The sequence below is a fragment of the Aethalodelphis obliquidens genome, unplaced genomic scaffold (assembly GCF_003676395.1).
Source record: "Aethalodelphis obliquidens isolate GAN/ISIS:26980383/991018 unplaced genomic scaffold, ASM367639v1 scaffold48, whole genome shotgun sequence".
Lineage (NCBI taxonomy): Eukaryota > Metazoa > Chordata > Mammalia > Artiodactyla > Delphinidae > Aethalodelphis > Aethalodelphis obliquidens.
Genome location: NW_020837992.1, coordinates 4,024,578 through 4,046,114, shown reverse-complemented (window position 1 = coordinate 4,046,114; position 21,537 = coordinate 4,024,578). Strand labels below are relative to the sequence as shown.

Here is a 21,537-nt window from a genome sequence, read left to right as displayed (position 1 = left end):
TCCTTCTCTACTGATGAGGCTATCGGGAATAATGTTACTTTGTTATTTTGCCGATTTCCTCAATCCTTAAAGCCTCACAAAGTCATTATTTAAAACTTACATTCCAAAACGGTCTATATTTATTGAGATTCAGCCTACCTCCTTAGTGCCTTCTTGACCTTTTGGGGATCTAAAGAGTCTAGAAAAATCACATGGAGCAAATATCAGTCTTCCTAAGCAAGTTCATTAGACCAGCGGTCCCCAACGTTTTTGGCACCAGGGATTGCTTTCGTGGAAGACAATTTTTCCACAGATGGAGGGGGGATGGTTTCAGGATGATTTAAGCACATTATATTTATTGTGCACTTTATTTCTGTTACTATTACACTGTAATATATAATGAAATAATTATACAACTCACCATAATGCTGACAGGAGGCAGAGCTCGGGCAGTAATGTGAGCAATGGGGAGTGGTTGTAAATACAGATGAAGCTTCACTAGCCCATCCGCCGCTCACCTCCTGCTGTGTGGACCCGCAATGGTCAGTGGCCCAGGGGTTGGGGACCCTTGCATTAGATCACTGAACATCACACTTTTCCTTGGGTTTTATGGCTTTTGTTCCTTTGTCTCGAGGCACCAAATATCTTCTTCAATACCTTGCTCAAGACAGGGAATAAAGGTTTATAATATATCTAGCTAAAACCTCAAGCAATCACAAGTTCAGATAATAATTAACTGTTTGGAGCTTACAGTAGCCATTGGCTCAGGCAAGGCAACTAGGTTGGAGTTGGGAAGGAAGAAGGAGAAAGCCCAGTGAAGGTCTCCAAATCCCCAGATTTTCCAGTGGTTTGTTTTGAGAGACTTCATATTATGGAACCATTCTTGATGCCCCAGAATAATCCGTGTTTGATCATGATTGAGCTTTCTTTTAATACAGTGTAGAATTAAATATGCTAATTTCATCTGTATTTATACCATTTTGTACTTATATTAATAATAATATTTTGTACTTAAATAATAATTTCATCTGTATTTATACCATTTTGTACTTATATTAATAATGTTTATTCTATTTTAATAATGTTTTGCATTTCTATTCATAAGTAAAAGTACAATTGCAGGGATTTTTTTCATGCAATCTTAATGATGTGTTGGTTATCTTTTGTTAACTCTATAAAATAAAATGATAAGCTTTCCAAATTTATATGATTTGGAATATTTTGAATAATAGAATGAATATCTTATAAAAACTCACTTAAAAAAAGATCCAGTCTTGAAACTGGGGCCATTTGAAATTACAGATCTTTAACAATGTTTCTGATTAATTTTTTGTCATTTTTGAGGCCTTCTGTCCTTTTGGGTCAATTTTAGTCATTTATACTTTACTGAAATGGTTTCCTAAAATTTCAAATTTGCATTTCCAAAGAGTTCATTTTTTAAGCTGATGTGTGTTGAGTGATAATACATGTCAGGCTCCATCTATGCAATGGACATATAATGAAACAGTGCAATGCCCCCATAAAGCTTATATTTTAGTGAGTCTGTGGCAGAAAGAAAGCAATCATGCCATTGTGTGATTGTGCAAGGGTGATATTTTTTCCATCACATACAGTTATATGACAGTTCTTTCCACAAATATTTAATTATGTAAAATATATTGTATAGTTTCATTAATGACAAATATCAAGTTTTCTCTAATTGTGTCACACAAGGTAAAATACTACATTTTTACAAACTTACACTTGGGTAACAGGAGAAGATAATGTATCTTTAGTAAATTATTAATTTTTATAAACCTTGATGATTGGTTTATGTTCTTAATCTATAAGCAGTAGACGCCAGTGAAAGGGTCACAGTGGTGACATTATTACAAGGATCTGAGGAATGCATATGTTGGTGATGCATTATCTCCTAAATAATAAATAATTTCAAGTATTAACACTACTTTTGGGACTTCTGCACTCCCAGTGCAAGGGGCCAGAGTTCAATCCCTGGTCAGGGAACTAGATCCCACATGCATGCCACAACTAAGAGTTCATATGTCACAACTAAGAAGCCCGCCTGCTGCAATTAAGGAGCCCACATTCTGCAACTAAGGAGCCAGTGGGCTGCAACTAAGATCCGGTGCAACCAAATAAATTAATAAGTAAAAATTAATTAATTAATTTAAATAACACTACTTTTTATAACCATATGTACCTGTTACGTTTATTAATAAAATTTACATTTATTTAAAAGAGAAAAAATTATTTGATCACCAGGTAAAGTGGTATCAAGACTTCAGAAGCCTCACAATCCTCTACCAAATTCCCATTAAAACAATGAAAAAAAAAAAAAAGGACAAGACCCTAAAAATTCTGTATTATCAGATGGGTGAGAATGAAGCATAGCTATAGATTGTCATACATAATGGCAAGTATATGATGACTCCCCCTTCAAAATGAGAAAATAAAGCTTGACTCAGATTTAAGGTAGAAATATACCCATATAAAATGGATGGGTATAAGTCTTTAAAATGTCTGTAAATGTATCATTAAAGTATTTTGCAATCCACAAAACTCTTATCTATGTCACATAGGTGTACATTTGTGATCTCACAAATCTTGAACTTAAGTATAATTTTTGGAATGGAAACAGAATCAACTAATTTTATGCTCTTTGGAGAAGAACTGTGTATAGAAAAGGAAGACAATCTGCCTGGCCAAGATTAGAAGAAAATCAAAGATCTTGGAAATATTCATCCAAACACAGTAAAGAGCTCCATGACACAGAGATTATTCCTCCACATTCTGTGACAAATTTATTACCACTGTGAACTTTATATCTAATTCCACTTCCTTATTATGAAAATTAGTAATGGACATTGTGTTTTAGGAAAGCTTAATGAAAATAAACCACATACGGTGACATTATTTTCAAATTTGCAGAATAAAAAAAAGATACTATAAACATCCAGGCAAATTAATTGTGTTATCCTCCAATAATCAAATTACGCCTCTGCAACTCTAAACACAGTAAAATAATAGCATAACATTAATAGAGCTTTCAAGAAAATATGTGATTCTAAAGTTCAAAACACTCGTGAAAGCAACTGGATACAGGACGGATGCGATAACCATTTACCTCCTCTTTCTTTTCAGTAGAATTCTCTATTTTTGCATCAGTTCAGAGCCACCTGCAATAGACAATGTATCTACCAAACTTGTGAATAAGTAGAAGTCAATTGCATATAAGGAGAACTAGTATGTGTTAATTCCAGAACGTGACCTTAAAAGGAAGAGGTGTGTACCTTTTCTGTCCTTTCTTAATTTCTTGTCTTCGCAATGCAGACATAATCTTTGGATTTTCACCAGCCATCTTGGATCATAAGTGGAAATTATGTTTGAGAATGACAGAGAAACAAGGCAAAATAAGCTGGGGTCTCTAATGATTTTGGTACCAGGTTTGAGTTCAACCTGGAAGTCAGTTCGCTGGAAGTCAGTTTATCTAAGAAATACATGAATTTCCATCACACTTAAGCCCTTGTTATTTTTGTTCTATGTTACATGCAGCTGAACTAATACTGAGATTGCAATAAAATTTTATTCTTAGCTATAAAAGTGTTTAGCATGAACAAATTGCACTACCATTAAAACTACTAGTTGCATTCTATGATACAAAAGCTGAAGTCTTTCTTCTATCATCCTGGTTTTATCTCTCTCCCACCCCCTTTCTATTCTTCACAGTATTTGGTTACATAGTAACTAATCAACGATAGGTTCATTGAATGAAGGAATGAACAAAGGGCGTCTTGCACATAATGAGCTCAGAGAGACACATGCCTCCATTATGAATAAGGATTTGGATCATACAGTTGAAATTAAAAAAATAAAATTGTATACTGAAATTAATATTTTATTAAAAGGAGTGTTAACTTGCAAAAATAAATTCTTATATCCCTTTTTTCTCTCTCATGAGATATGTGAATCTTGAAAACAAAAAATGAAATTAGAGAAATGACATCAAAGCATTGATTCTTTTATTCACAATACAGAACTCCTGGAATCAATAAACTATCATGGCCACAGGAAATCAGGTTCTTGCCCACCAGGAAAAATCTAGAATTACAAGCAAACGTAATGCCCACAATCCAACGTAGCAAATGAGTCAAGTGAACAACAACAATGGTGGGACCAACTTGCCTTGGGACAGATAATACTCCATGCTACAGACAACTTTATGAGGTAGAAATTGTTGTGCCCATTGTACAGGTGAGAAAACTCAGGCATGGAATGTTTAAGTAACTTGACAAAGTACTAGAAGCACTCTTCAAACATAGACTGCAGTTCTAGAAAGTACTCAGATGAAAAAGCCAATCTCAAAACGTTACATGCTGAATGACTCCATTATATAACATTCTTGAAATGAGAAAGTTGTAGAATGGAAAGTAAATTAGTGGTTGTCATGGGTCAGGGATTAGGGGGCAGGGAGGGGTAGCAGGAGGGAGATGGGTGTGGTTGTAAAAGGGCAACAGGAGGGATCATTGTAGTGATGAAACTTGTACTGTATCTAGACTGTGGTGTTAAAGATGTGAACCTACACATATGATAAAGTTGCACAGAACTAAATAAATATGCAAACAAATGAGTACAAGTAAAACTGAAGAATCTGAATAAGATGTATTAGATTGTATGTTAATATCCTAGTTGTGATATTGTACAATAGTTCTGCAATATGTGACCATTGGAGGAAAATGGGTAAAGGGAACAGGGGATCTCTCTGGGTTATTTCTTCAAAAAACTTGTCAATCTACAATGATCTCAAAATAAAAACCTTAATTTAAAAAAATAGAGTAACATATCAAATTTAGTATTTATCTAAAAGGACATTGGGTATGCTGTAAAGTAGTATGCAGAATTTGTTATTGTTTCAGTTTATCTAACAACTTTTATAAATTGTATTTTAAGGTGTTATACATGCTGTGAACTTCAACTAAAAAGTAAAAAAATAGTAAAAGTAAATGCATTTTAACTTTCCATAAAAAGAGTGTTCAGAAAATTAGAGAGAGAAACTCCTTCTTGCTGTTAGATCAAGGGAGGCTATCTTTTTTTAAAAAATTTCAAATCACAAGTGTAACATATGTTAAAAAATGTAATGTTATAGGAAACAGCCAATGGAAATCAACATTTAGACAGGAATTCACTGTGGGTGAAATTTTTTTAAATAAAAAACTATGATAAAAACACCAAAATAAGTATTTTGGGAATTTAATGAAGTATAAACATGCATTAATAACTAAACTAAAATAGGGCAGGTATGAAGCACAGATTGTTAGATATAAAACAACTAGAAAACTTGGAAATGAATAATGAAATCATTTCAAATTGCAATCTCAATTAATTGTATTACCTCTATAGTTGACACAGTTTAAGAGAGAATCAGTGGATTGGAAGACCATACTTCATAGCAAAGAAGAAGAAACAGATTAATATAAAATAGTTCAGACTTGTGGAACATTGGATTAGCCACATTTCAGTGCAGAAAACAGAAATTCCCTTGTTTCTTAAAAAAAAAAAAAAAAAGAAAGCTGGGAAGGCTAGAAGTCAGAGAACCATTTTTGGACTATTGACTTCAAAGCCACATCATTGAAGTCATGAGCTGGAGCTCAGGAAGCTACTGCTATACCACTATCTTTCACAACAGATTTTTATTCCCATGAAGTTTGTGACTAGATAAAGGAAAGTGGAAAATGGCCACCACAAACATTTACCTCTGTCTGCTCTTAGCTTTCTAGAAGTAGAAGCAGCAGGAATTTGGCCTATGCCTTCATTCTGACCTCCAAATACTGCTTTTACATGGTAGACGTCATTTGCCTCCAGACTCCCAGCTTCAGTGGAATCTGAGAAATACAGTTTTTAGTTTTCTGACCTGTTTTTAAAAATAACACTTTGAAAGAGGGTTAAGAGAGGAAATGTATATTTCTAATATAGATTTAGGATCAGTTTCTTAAAATCCCTGCTGGAATTATAGATTGATGTGTGAAAAACTGACATCTTATAATTGTGTCTTCCAATTCATGAAAATGATATATCATTTTTTCAGACCTATAATTTCTCTCAGCAAAGTGTAGAGTTCTTTCATATGTTTTGTAAAATGTATTTCTAAATATTTCATGTTTTGGTTGCTAATGGAAATGGGTTATTTTTAAATTTTCTTTTTCTAATTGTTCATTACTTGTACATAAAATTATAATTGTTTGTATATTAACATTGTATCCTGTGACCTTACTAAATTCATTTATTAGTTCTAGTATTTTCTATATACATAATCATATCATTGGCCAATAAAGACAACTTTACTTCTACCTTTCCAATTCATTGACTTTCATTTCTTTTTCTTGCTTTATGGCACTGGTTAAAACCTCCAGTAAAATATTGAATAGAAGTAGCAGCGTAGATATCCACTCTTTGTTCCTTTTCTTAGGTAGAAAGCATTGAGTCTTTCACTGTTTAGTACAATGAAAGTTGTAGGTTTGTTAAAGATGCCCTTAATTAGATTAAGAAATTTCCCTTTTCTTCTTAGCTTGCTGAGAGATTTTATCATAAATTGGTGTTGCACTTTATCAAACCTCTCTTCTGCATCTATTGAAATGATCATATGTTTTTTTCTTTATTTTATTAATATGGCGAATTACACTGGTTGATTTTTGGATGCCAAATCAACCTTTTACTCCTGGTATAAACTCGATTTGATCATGATGCACCATATTCTTTTATATATTGTCGGGTTTGTTTTGCTAAAATTTTGTTAAGGATATTTGTGTCTATTTTCATGAGGGATATTGGTGCATAGTTCTCTTTTCTGATGTCTTTGGCCTCATAAAATGAGTTTGGGAGTATTCTCTCTTCCTTTATTTTCTGACAGAGTTTGTGTAGGATTGGTATAATTTCTTCCTTAAATGTTAGAATTTACCAGTGAAGCCATCTGGGCATAAGATTTCTTTTGGGAAAGATTTTAAATGAAAATCCAGTTTCCTGAATTAATATAGGACTATTCAAGTTTTGTATTCTTATTGGGTCAGACTTTATAATTTGTGTCTTTCAACTAATTTGTTCATTTCATCCAATTTTTTGTTGAATTTATTGGTATAAAGTTGAATTTATTGGTATTATTTTTCTTTTAATGACCAGGCTCTGTAGTGAGTGATGTATTCTATTACATTATGATACTGGTAATTTTTGTCTCCTTTTACTCTTTATCAGTCAAAATGGAATTTTATCAGTTATATTGATTTTTTTAAAGACCTAACTTTTGATTTCATTGGTTTTTTCCTATTATTTTTCTTCTTTCTATCTCAAAGATTTTTGCACTTATCTTTATCATCTCCTTTTTTTTTGGACTTGATTTTCATGACCTTAACACTTTGGAAGTATACAGGCTAGCTATTTTGTAGAATGTCCCTCAAACTGTTTTTCTGATGCTTCCTTATAACTTGATCTAGAGTATATATTTTTAGCAGGAATACCACACCCAAATGACGCTGAGCTCTTCTCAAGGTGTTCTATCAGTATCAACTTCATGTTATTTTTCCCATTATTGGTAATGTTACTTTTGATCAGTTGATTAACGTAGTGTCAGTAAGGTTCAATCTAGGCATTTACCCACAACCACTGTACTGAAAGAATTTTGGACAAGGCCTCCAATAGCCTCCATATTATAAACCTGAAAGTTGAATATTCATCTTCATCTTTCTTTCTTGGGTTCCCTGACACATGTTCTCCTATTGACGACTCCCAAGTATATCAAGCCTGGACACCTTCTCTGAGCTCCAGATTTGTATTTTTGACTATTTGTACAACATGTCCACTTTGATGTCTGAAAGGTATCTCAAACTTACCATGTCTAAAAACAAAAAACAAACTCCTGATCTTTCGTTTACAAAGTCTTCCCCTGCTCTGTAAGTGGCAACCTCTTCCTTCTTGTTGCTCAGGCTAAAAATCTTGGTGTCATCCTTGACTCCTTTCTTTTTAACTGCACACCTAATGCTTTAGCAAATCCTGCTAAACTTAACTTCAAAATATGCAACTTCAAAAGATGCATTCCCATCACTCATCTCTGGGTCCTTACCTCTCCACCCCAGAAACCCTCAGGATGCTTGGCTTGGAGACTTTGAGATTGTGAGCAACATCTGTCTTCTTTGTTGTTTATTGGAATCTTCTCTCTTCCTGGTTCTGCTTCTACCTCCCTCCCCACAGATTAGTCTATGATGAAAGCTAGGATTTCAGAGAGAAAACAAAAAACAAGGAAGAGAGCTGTCTTTAAGCTTCTTTAAGTTTTCTGCTTCCATTTTGTCATGAGGTTCCCATGGCAAGGAAGACCAAAATTTGGCTAGCTGCTTGGAATTGGGAGAGGAAAAACTACAGGGAAAAAATTTTAACATTTTAGTAAATTAATTACCCTACCAGAGTAAAAGAACAATTACTCTTTTTAAAGAATATATAGGAGACTTGAGATGGAAGTAGTGACAAGGGGAAGCAAGGAAAACACCACCACCACCTCTCAACACTGAAGTGTCTGAAGCCTGAAAATGAACCAGCCACCACTGGAATGGGCTGCAAAGGAAGAATCAACTTTAGGGAAGATGCTGTTTTTAATTTAGGCAAGGGGGTGGAGGGAACACTCAAGGTGGGCGAGTGGAAAATGAGGCATTTCCACTTTGGGCATTAACCAAAAAACAGTCTCAGGGTGTGATAAGACAAAAACTACTAATGTTCAAGTGTTCCAAGAAATTTGATAGTAATTGTGGGTTAACTATTATAAAATGCAAATTTCTGTGGTGAGCAAGTATAATTTCTTACAACAAATAATTATCAGTCTCGAGAGTAAAGGCAATACAATCTTGGCAATTAAAGTATAATATTTAGGGGACTTCCCTGGTGATTAAGACTCCATGCTCCCAGTGCAGGGGGCCTAGGTTCAATTCCTGGTCAGGGAACCAGATCCCGAATGCTGCAACTAAGATCCTGCATGCCACAACTAAAGATCCCATGCACGGCAATGAAGATCCCACGTGCTACAACTAAGACCCAGAACAGCCAAATAAATATATTTTTTAAAATAAAGTATAATATTATAGGAGAGCTTACCTTGGGAAAATATAAAACTATTCAACTTCATGATAACAGGATACAAATAATAAGTCCTACAAGAAAATCCCACTACCCCTAACATACCTGTTCCTATTATTATTTTCTTCAAGGTAACTGGTTGTTAGATATTTTTTCAGCTTTTACCTTTATCTAAGTAGTAAGATACAAAGGCTAACTCAATGTATTTTATTGTCAAAGTTCAATGTTTTCCAATATCTAAAATTCTTGCTACCATAAACTTGTGACCATTGATTCCAACTTTTAATTTAATCACAGCAGAATAAACTATTTGGAATTTATAATTTTACTTTTACACTAAACACATGACATACCATAGTCCTCTCTCCAAGCCTTTCCTACTTTGAGGTTGCTGCACTATTTTCAGTCCCCAATCCTGCCATGTGAATCTCATTACTTGTCCTTTCTTAATTTTCATCCTGTCCTGAATGGCTCTCAGCCCACCACTCATCCACTTAGCAAAGACAACTTAGGCACTCCGTATATTCTGTACAAGTGTAACACTTATAACTCTACATTTTTTCTCTCAATAGGTGTTATCGTTTTAGTCTTATAAGCAACGTGTGGGTAGATACTGTGTGGTAGTCATTTGGTAACTTCACCACCTAGCACTATAACCTGCACATAGTGGGCTCTCACGTGTTTTTTTTGTTGTTTTTTGGGGGTTTTTTTTGCGGTACGCGGGCCTCTCACTGTTGTGGCCTCTCGCGTTGTGGAGCACAGGCTCCGGATGCACAGACTCAGTGGCCATGGCTCACGGGCCCAGCCGCTCCGTGGCATGTGGGATCTTGCGGGACCGGGGCACGAACCCGTGTCCCCTGCATCGGCAGGCGGACTCTCAACCACTGCGCCACCAGGGAAGCCCATCATGTATTTTTATGAGTAAGGAATCAGTGTTATCCTTGCTACTACCCCAGGAAGCAGCAGATTGTCACAGAGTAAGCAGAGTAGGTCCTCCTATTTAACAAACGAACGAATTAATAGATGGATGTGAGCCTATTTGCAGAACTCTTAAGGAAGTTAAAAGAATTTCCTAGAATTAGAAGCCATTAGGAAATTACCATTAATCTTGTTAGTTGTGATGATAGTGGTTAGGTAGGAAAAAAAAGTCTTTATTGTTAGAAATACATATTTAAGTATTTATAGTGAAATGCCATGATGCTAATGGAATTTATTTTAAAATACTTTAACAACAAAGAAGATGAAGCAATATGACAAAATAATTATTGTTAAATTTAGTTATGTATATATTCTAGTCTATTCCAACACTTAACATGTAATTGACAAGATGACAAGAACATATTAAGAATCTGGAAATTGATGTGATTGCCAGTTAGGTAAATCAATAACAAGTGATACCTTAAAAGTAACTGAAAATGATTCACCCTAGGATAACCAAAGGGCGGCATTCTAAACTACTTATGAAAGGCAGGAAGGGACTCTCTTATTTATAAGTAAATTATTTACATTTAAGAAAATAAATGTCAAATACCACCTGAGACAAAAGTGTGATCAATTATTTCTTTTTAGGGAAAACAAATTTTTCTTTACGTATCTTCTTGAACTTTTTTGGTATACATGTAAAATATAAATAAATATAAATTAAGCTTAATATTACAAAAGAATAAGATTTACAATTTGAATATGAACATCTCACTTTAGAAATACAGAATCTTTTCTTATATTAATATTATAAATCTCTGGAGACCTTTAAAGACATTAAGTCAATAAAGACACCTTGCACCCTTTCACAGGGCTGTTTTTTTTATTTTACATTAACTTAAGAACAAAATTATAGCTGATCTATCTGACAAATAAGGAGCTAATTCACTATCTGTACTTGTATGACAAAGGAAGAATTATTCCTTCATTCTGTATTCCTCCTTTGTCACCAAATAACCCAAGAAACTCAACACTCTTGGGTCATTGGCATGTTTTTCCTTTAAAAAATTTTGCCAACTGATTCAGACTCATTTTAATGGAATAAGAAAAGATGAAAATGCCTTTTAGTCAGGAAGGATTATTTTAGGAATAAAAGGAAACATTTTTCATCAGTCTTTGGCAATTTTTCTTAGAAGAGAGTGGTTTATTTGGTTTCAATATCCAATTAATGTTTTTAATTTGTTGTGTCCTTTGTAAGTAAAAATAACATTACACATTTGTTGAAAAAAAATTCACTTTTTTTCCTTTTCTTCTTGCTCACATTCTAAGTATCAACAAATCTCTCCACTTTCCCACAATTTTATGAAAGTAATCACTCTCAATCTTGTGAGTTCTATTTTCAAGAGTCTTAAGAGTGCTGAGAATGTGATTCCAGGACAGATTCGTTTTTCCTTGCTTCGTGGACATTCTTATGCATCTTAAAGACAAGATAACATGCAAAACGAAGAACACTACCACATATACTGTGTTCGCTCCACCAGAAAGTTCTACAAAATTAGAAATATTCTGTGTACTCATGTGCACTTTCTTCTCAACTCTTCTTTGGCTCAGTTAGCCAATAGTTACTAGCATCATAAGCAAAACTGTCAATGTCATACATATATGTCCTGAAAGTTAAAAAAAAAGTTTAAATCAAAATAATTTTATTTACTGGTGATAAACATTATTTTTTTAGTTACTATGTGATAAACCATGAAAAAGAATTAGTTGGTTAATTTGGGGTGCAAAACAAATGCAAAATTCGTAAGTTATAGTATGGACAACCTCAGCCAGCATAGTTTAGAGTTCGGTAGTTATAGCAATACCAACTAAAACATGACACTTGAGTTTTTAGTTTCTTGAGATTAAGTGGCCAAGCTGGATTCAACTAAGATTCTTTCAGATTAAAAGTCAGTGAAAACTCCCTGGAACAGAAGAAAATTTAATCAAAAGAAGATACCTAGAAGGTTTCACAGGTACATACATATTAAGTTAGTTTTGCGTGATAATTTTGCCTAACAACATAAAACAGATAAGATCTGTAAACTTGACTTAGAAAAGACACGTTAAAATAGATTTAATATTTCTTAAACACTGGAAACTTTAAAAGTCACCAAGCAAGACGGAGGAGCAAACACAATATGGGCCAATCATCTCATGATGCAAGTAGTCACAATGAAGGCATTCCTATTTGTAAGCCCTAATGTATCAACCTTTTGTTTTTTCCAGATATTTGTAGCATTGTGAGCATCTAATCATTTCAATAAACTGAGTATAAAGCACAGGATGAGATGATGAGTATACTGCTGAAGAGTGAAAGACTGAAGACACGTCATATTAATGAAAGATTTACTGTGTTAGTCACTCGTTCAACAAAGAAAAACAATTCTGACAATAACAGAGGTTTAAGCCTCTATTGTCCTTTAATAGTCACAGATAGATATCAAGCTAATTGTGTTAATGGGCATTTTCCAAGATACAGAAGTTGATTTTATTGAACCATATACCTGTTGTAAATTAATAGAAGGTCTTACTTTCGTAGCATCACCAGTCACAAATCATGAAACAACATTAAATGCTTTGTTGTTCTCATGTGTGTAGTAAGATTTGAATAGTAGAGAAGGAAAATACTGATTGAATTATAAAAGTTTAAGTTCACTCAAAAAGCAGTATCAGCATTTGCTTACAATCACATTCTTTTCATAAACTAAAATTTATCATATATATCCAACACTTCTAAAAGATGTAAATAAATCCTTTGATAGGCAAACACAAAGGATCACCAGGTGAAGGTACATCACACCATCACATGCATTAACTCTTTCTCCTGTCTCATTAAGATCAAATTTTAATTAAATCAGTATGAAATTCAGAGAATAACCAGGAATGTATAAAGTTAGCTCTTACCCTCAACATCTTATACTTCCAAAATAAGGCAAGTGGAGTGTTTTTAAGTGCACATTAAAACAGGCAAATTCTTTCTTAGAGGTTTGCATGAATTTCCTCTGATTCAGAAATAGAAGAATTAGGTTTACTGCAAAATCCCAATAAAATATAAAACAAATATTCCTTCCTTCTACATTTCAGCACTTTTCATTCTATTAAAAATATGATGGTCTATTATTTTACCAAAGTACCTAAAAAAGTAATGATAGCCAAGAGACAGCCAAGAGAGAGACAACTCATCACATTCCACTCCCCTCATCTACCAAGCCCCAGAGCAATGGTTTTAGAAGTAAATTAATAATGCTCCAATTCAAAAGGAGAACTGGACCAAATGTAAGAAAGTAGAGAAGATTGGTGGTTTATTCTTTTTTCCAGAGTAGTTTTGCTGAGACTTCTGTACCAACTTAATACCTCACATCATCCAAAGAATTGAAATAGGCAATTTAGTAACAGCATTAAAATATAGTTGTTCTTAATTAAGTAATGAAAAATAGGTATTAGGGCACTTCAGAAAGAATTCAAGTTTATATGAACTCCACAATTAGTTTTCTGCACAACAAAATCTACAAAACAGAAGACAGTCAATTTAAATAATACTCTGTCTACAGGATACATCAGAGCCAACCATGACTTTATACTTAACACATGTAAATTCAATGCAGGTCAGATGTTTCAAATACTGATCTTTTTTCTGTGTGTTGTTGTTTTATCACCTGAGTGCTTACCATGTGACAAGTAAGGTTCTAACCTCTTAACAGATGGCAATTCATTTGATCCCATGAAATAGATACTGCAATCCCATGAAGCAGGTACTATATTTCCCCCATTTTTACAAACGAGAAAATTGAGGCATAGAGAGGTTAAGCTGCTCACAGCCACATGGCATTTAAATAGTAGACCCGGAATTGGAACCAAGCAGTCAGGTTCCAGAGCCTGCCCTCTTAACCACTGGGCTGATTTTGGCTAGACTGGCATCTGTTAATAAATGCAATTTATTAATAGGCCTAGTCACAGGCAATTTAACAATATGTTAGAGTTTCTCTTTCTAAATTTTTTTGCTTCTGTGCACACACAGATACTCTCATAAATTGTACTGAGTAGAGAAAAAGGTGAGTTGATTAATAGATTGCAATGAGACTTCGGCTTTCAAATCACTTAATGTCCTCGTATATACTGAGAAATCTAAAAATGTTTTAAGACACAGAGTCTGTTCATCCAGGATAGTAATCATAGACAAAAGGAATAAAGAGACAGCATATCAAAAAACGCAATTAAGCTAAGAAAATTATCTACTGGCATACTGTCAAGTTTTACTGGAAAGAAGCTAAGAATAAATTTTTAAAAATCATCAGAATTTCTGCTCACCCTGATTTTCCACTGCCCCAGAAAATTTTGACTAGAATCATGGTACCAATTATTAGAGTACCAGCAACACATCTTTGAGGGGGAAAGAATTTGATAAGACAGTTAATATAGAAACATGAACAATTATATATACAGTAGTTCACAGTGACAAACATATTAATTATGAGGCAAGTTAAAAAATAGGAGACATGAATTATATTTTGCTTGCTTGCTTATGTCACAACTCTGACAGTAAATACTGCATGTTATTTATCTTGTTTTCTTTCAAGGAAAGATGAAATATTTAGAATGAATTATCACAATGCTCAAATAAAATTTGACAGGTTTGAGAGGATTCTAAAGTGTTTAAACCCCACCATGCTTAATTTTAAATGATTTGATCACTGATTTAAATATGATGACTGTATTATATAATTTCAGCACTAGAAGGCATCTTAGAGTTCACGCTCATTTTGTAGATAATTAAACTGAGTCTCAGAAAGGTGACGCGTCCATATGTGGTTAATGGGAAGGCCATTTACTTAGTTTATAAAGGTAACAGAGATGTAGGTATTTTCCCATCATAGGAAAGGTATCATCATCTCAGCACCGAGAGTAAAACATACTTTGCCTATAGAAACGCTTTTCAGTGTTTAGTCTGTTGCAGATAAAATTTCTTTTAGGAAAACTAATATTTACTTTCAAGATTCAATGCACTATTTTGAGTTGAGCAACAGAAAATAATTGGTTAAATAAGTTAAATAACAGCAAAAAACTTTTATACCTTGACTTTTACACATAAACTTTCTTCTTAAAACCACCCATTGCCCTTTCCCCTCACCACCTTGGGTCTCCCTTTACCTCCCCACTCCACCCTCCAAATCCTTGAACTCTACTCTTTTGATCTGTACTACAAAGAAAATTATAGATGACACTAGAAAAGCAACTGAAGGTAATATGACTAACAAGTGTATCTGGTTCCAAATCAGCAAAATACTACAGATGTCGCACAACTGAACGGCCATGTCGATACATAATTTTAAAAATAGCTGTTTCCATCACAGGTTTTATACTATTTTACCCAATCAATTTCTTTAATTGATCCCTTAGCACCATAGCATTAGTTTGAAAAGACTGTACTCATAAAATAAATCATGGCTCCTCAAAAATTTGGGGTTTCTTTTCCTTTCACCACTTCCCATTAATTCTACCATTTTCAAATGATGCAGAAAGATCCCATTTTCAGTTTGAATGATAAACGAAAATAGAAAATTTTAAAGCAATCCAGAATGTCTGGATGACATAACTTAGGAATATTCTTAGAACACTGATCAGCACATATAAGTGATTCAGGAAGAAAGTGTGTGGAGGTTGATGTTTTAACAGAAAACCAGTGCAAAATACAGAAATTGAGAAATATAATTCTAAATAAATGATTCCTCAATAATTAATAATTAATGAGAGTATTATTTTGCAAATTAGAAACAAAGGAAACTTTAAAGTATAAAGGCAATGATCTTAGCATTCACCCAAAGGTGAATCAGTGTTAATTTAAGATTGACACAACTTGAGCTACATGAAACTATAAAATTATAAATGAAACTACGATTACGATTCCAATGTTCTTAATTATTCTTTGAAGAGATCATAGGTAGGAAAACTACATAATTTTAGAAAATGTAAAAGGAGTAATTTAGTAATGTTCCCCATTATGTAGAATTATATTTACCTAGTACTTAAAACACTGCAAGGCAATTTGTCACCTATTATCTCATTATCTCCAATAATTGGCATGGTACTTATAAATAGTAAAGAGTGTTCAGTAAATATTTATTAAATTGCATTGCATGATATTCTTTTCACAGATGAGAACACTGAGACTGAAAATGAATAAGACAAACAGTTTATCACCAGAGAAAACCTATTTCTAACCCCTGGTTCAGGGCATGATTTTAAATGTTCACAATATTCTCAATAAAAATACCTGAGATTACTCAAACAAAATTTGTATTAGATGGGTATTACATTAATATATAGAGTATCATCTCCATTCCCGAACAACCCAAGTCAGAACCTAACTACAAGATCTGGTATTATCAAATGAGGCTTGTCTCCTTTTCTGAAGAAATGTGGATTCATCCAGTCATTTCGAAAGGTCTCACTTATACATCTCATAAAGTGGAAATGCAGTCTATATACTATGAAAAACTAAGAAAGCTATGAATAGGTTTTGTTCTTCCTTATAATCCTATTTAACATAAAGATATAAGTCAATAAGCATGTGATATTTAAAAGAAAAAGTATTTTAGATATTTCACTGAGAGTTCTCTAATTTTTTCTTTAATATTCCTCCAACTGACCTATTAATTCCCACAAGGGATATATGAATGTCACAATATAGAATTTCAGCAATGGAGGGGAAAAAAGCAATACTTGTAAAGAATCAGGACTATCTTAATTGTCAAATTTGAGTTCTGCAGCTCTAGGAGAAGAATTTTTCTATCCTTTCAAGTATTAGTGCTGAAGAAGCTAGTCATCTGCGTCTATTTAAGAGCCTAATAGCTGTGTGACCTTGAGCAAGTTAAGAATCTTGCAAAGCCACAGTTCTCTCAGCTAAAAAGTGGAACATAGCTACATTATAGGATTGTTGTGAGAAGTAAATGAAATAATACATAGGCATATTTCAGTACAGTCCTCGTCACACACCAAACACACAAATATTGCTCTAATAAAGGACTGTTCTTATTCTTTGGTGTGGCCAGAGAGAATGATAAAATTATCAGAAATCCATCTTAGGAAAATAGTGATAAAATAAAAATGAATTCTTAAAGCTAGGATTTATTCAATTTTTAGCACTATGCTAGTAGTTTTCACATCTGTTATCTCATTAAGCTTCCAAGACTTTAAATAGGAATCATTATCACCATCTCATAAATGAGAAAATTGGGAGTCAGAGAGATTAAGCAAATCACTTGGGTTGAATTATTACTAAATGGAAAAAAAAATCCAAAAGAGGATTGAAACCAAGGTCTGACTGACTCCAAAGCACAAGTCTTCCTTCTATATGACACTGTTGACAAAAACAAAAACAAAAACCCCACAAATATATAGAGCATGTATTCTCAATGGGGTTAGTATCATCCCTAGAGGGGAAAAGAAATCTCACTTTTTTATGTATAAAGTACAAATGTGCATACAGTACATAAATAGATTTATATTACATCTGTAGTATTACTATTTCATAGGGATGATTAAGAAAAAATGCCTTAAGAGCTCCTTGAGGGGGAGAGGGTAATAATGAAAAAAATTTTTTTTGAAAAACACTGATACAGAGCCAGCAGAGAATAGCTTTAAAAATCAAAATGCAGGCTTCACTTACATAGCAGATTAGAAAGTTCCGGGAAGAGTCGTCAGTCTCTACTTCTTAGCAGAATTAAATAGGAAAAATATTAAATACTTGCAAAGTTCTAATATCATTTGTATCATTCATGTGCACTGCAGTGTAATCAATAAAAGCAATTTCCTCGCTATAGAGTTTATCTTTAAAATGAGAAAAGTGACCTCATTCACAGAATACATTTAAGAAGTAAAAATATCAATAATTTCCAGGTTTATATTTTACAAGTATAGGATCCTAAAGAAAAATATTGTCATATGTCTGATAGAAGAGGGAAGGAGTTCCTCTTTATTTTTGAGCACATGTAGGAATTAAAACTAACCCTAAGGGAAGGTTTCTGGGAAAACACACAGTATACACTTAAAGAATTTCAGAGAAAATAATAAGCACCTCAAACCTTCATTGAATGCCACTGAGCTTGTAAGAAAAAGCTCACCTATTAAATTTTTAAGCTCATCTATTAAAAATGTCATCAAATCATTAAATCATGAGATTTTCATTTAGAATACATTTATTTTTATTTAAAATATAGAATGAACAAAGTGAATTCTAACTGTTGGAATCTTTCAACATAAATCTTTTAGCTTAAAAGAGGTTCATTTAAAATATAAAAACTATAATAAATAACAATGAAAATAATAAAACAAGTACCTGCTTTCAGTTTTATAGTCCCTTGGCTAATTCACGCATGCATAAGATAGGAGACTTCAGCTTATTAACACATAAATCAAAAAATTCATTTTTTAATATTTTCCATTAGACATTACTTATCAATATATGCTTATTTAGCTGTATTGCTTCTTAACAAACATTTATTTTACCATCTTCTTTGGGAGTTTATTAATCTTCTTGTTAATGCATAACATCAAATAATTTATTTATGAACAAGAAAAGGACTAGACCAAATGCTAGAAGAAACTGCAACACAGGTATGTTTTTGGCCTCATGCCTATAGAAACAGAATACTTTTTAAAGATAACTTTAAACCATTGACAGGGAAGGGAAAATGAAGAGGATATAACCAAAGGTAAGACTCTTTGTTTTACTTGGGATAAGACAGACATCCAGAAATGGTCAAGGAGTAGTTTATGATTAATTATAAAATACTTGATGATAGAAACTGTATTGATAACTCTCTCCTCTTGTGGTTCTTTAGCCACTAGAATGAGATGTATTGAGACAACAGGCACACAATAATACTTGATCAATTGGCCAAATGATTTGAAGTTGTCCTAAAATTATCTTGGAACAAGAACATGGTGGGGAATACTTAGGAACGTACCAAGCACCTGATGGTAGTACAAAACACATCGATAAAATGCATTTACCTGTTTTCTCTTTGGCATCCGTAAACACTGTGTTTTAATAGTATTCCTAAGACACTTAAAAGACAATATAATTTTCCAGGAACATAGATTACACTTCCGAAAGCGAGGACAAGTTCTGTTAACTGCCAGAGAGCCACACTTACCCGATGCAATGATGCTAGCAACTAAAGAAAAAAAAAAGGAAAGAATTACAAAACTAAAAATATTTTAAAGTCATTGATTTGCTAGCAATTTCACAAATATATAAATTTATCAACAACAGTACTTGAAAGTTCAAAAGTAACTCAGATTTTCATAACTAAAAGAAATAATTGTAAATAAATTGATGAAAACAATTACACATTATTAACTTAATCAAGTAACATATATAGCAGTGCTATCTCTATTAAACAGAGTCAACACTATAAACATAAAATACGATAATGAGTTATTGAATACTGAAACAAACACCATGTAAATTTGGTTGTATGACTTGATGGCAAGTCAAGGTTATTGTAAGGATTAATACTAACAAATGGAAGGTGCATGGTACATGACACTATGGAACACACTCAGTAAGTAGTAGCTACTATTATTTTTTCAATAAGAGCAAAAATAGTAAATAATATTTAAAAGGTAAATTAATTGTATATGAGAGAAATTTGATCCCAAATATTTGTTTATCACAATAATTGACTTAGGTTTAGGTTAAATTTGTTAAATTATCTTGTATTCTTGCAGAAAAAAATATTTCAACAAATTTAGCTCTATAACAAATTTATATAAGGTGGAACTTGTTTCTCTTTGCCTTGCCCTATTAAAAATTGGATGTATTCAACCTAAAACTTTTAGGCCCAGAGATGCCATAAAATTTTAAGAAGTCAGTAACCACATATGTGTTAAAATTAATGAACTGAATCTAAATATATCAATATAAGCCACAAAAGCAACGTTGAGTGCAAAAAGTCAAGTTAGGTAATGAAATATATGGCATACTGTTTAAATTATAAAAAATATACAAAACAATAATATGTACTACTTATGGTGACGTACATGTAGCATAAGAACAAAAACAGAGAGGAAGCTTGCAAAATGAGGTATTACCTCACACCAGTCAGAATGGCCATCATCAAAAATTCTACAAATGATAAATGCTGGAGAGGGTGTGGAGAAAAGGGAACGCTTCTACACAGTTGGTGGGAATGTAAATTGGTACAGTCACTATGGAGAACAGTATGGAGGTTCCTTAAAAAACTAAAACAGAGTTACCATATGATCCAGCAATTCTGGGTATAGATCCAGAAAAGATGAAAATTCTAATTCGAAAAGATACATGCACCCCAATGTTCACTGCAGCACTATTTGCAGCCAAGACATGCAAGCAACCTAAATGTCCATCAAAAGATGGATAGATAAAGAAGATGTGGTGCATATATATAATGGAATATTACTCAGCCATAAAAAAGAATGAAATAATGCCATTTGCAGCAATATGGATGGACCTAGAGATTGTCATACTGAGTGAAGTAAATCAGACAGAGAAAGAGAACTATTGCATGATATCACTTGTATGTGGAATCTAAAAAAATGATATAAATGAACTTATTTACAAAACAGAAACAAACTCACAGACTTAGAACATAAAATTTATGGTTACCGAAGGGGAAAGGTTGGGGGGAGGGATAAGTTAGGAAGTTGGGATTAACATTTACACACTACTATATATAAAATAGATCATCAACAAGGACCTACTGTATAGCACAGGGAACTCTACTCAGTACTCTATAATAACCTACATGGGAAAAGAATCTGAAAAAGAATAGATATATGTATATATATAACTGAATCACTTTGCTGTACACCTGAAACTAACACAACACTGTAAATCAACTATACTCCAATATAAAATAAATTTTTTAAAAAAACAATAATATATACTACTTATGGTGACATACATGTAGCATAAGAATAAAAACAGAGAGGAAGCTTGCAGTGATTGCCTTAGAGCAAGAGAAATGGGAGCAGGGAAATGTGCAAGGAAACTTTAACAGTAAGATCTGTAATGTTTAAGTTCCTAAAAATATTCAGGTAATGGCAAAATAGGCCTCAAGATAACCATTATTAAATGTATGAAATCAGTATGAAAGTATGGTCATAATGTATAAAACACGATTCTAAAAAACACAACTATCTGATGCCACTGAAGAGTGATCAAAAGCGGGCAGGTTCTGTGACAAACCATAATGAAAAAGAATATGAGAAAACATACATATGTATATGTATATATACATATACATATATATAAAACTGAGTCACTTTGCTGTACAGAAGAAATTAACAACCTAAGTGCCCATCATCGGATGAATGGATAAAGAAGATGTGGCACATATATACAATGGAATATTACTCAGCCATAAAAAGAAACGAAATTGAGCTATTTGTAATGAGGTGGATAGACCTAGAGTCTGTCATACAGAGTGAAGTAAGTCAGAAAGA

The 21,537-nt window shown here is 33.1% G+C and overlaps 1 protein-coding gene across 1 annotated transcript in view; it reads right to left on the bottom strand.

Moving 5' to 3' along the window:
• Nucleotides 1-10,222: 10,222 nt before the first annotated feature.
• Nucleotides 10,223-21,537, bottom strand: part of CD55 (CD55 molecule (Cromer blood group)) — a 30,451-nt gene continuing 19,136 nt past the window's right edge. Inside the window, exons 7-8 of the mRNA XM_027082652.1 lie at nucleotides 14,359-14,569; nucleotides 10,223-11,675 (exon numbers count right to left, since the gene is read on the bottom strand). Of these exons, the coding sequence (XP_026938453.1) occupies nucleotides 11,600-11,675; nucleotides 14,359-14,569 (287 nt within the window). The 3' untranslated portion in view covers nucleotides 10,223-11,599. The remainder of the gene's footprint in view (nucleotides 11,676-14,358; nucleotides 14,570-21,537) is intronic.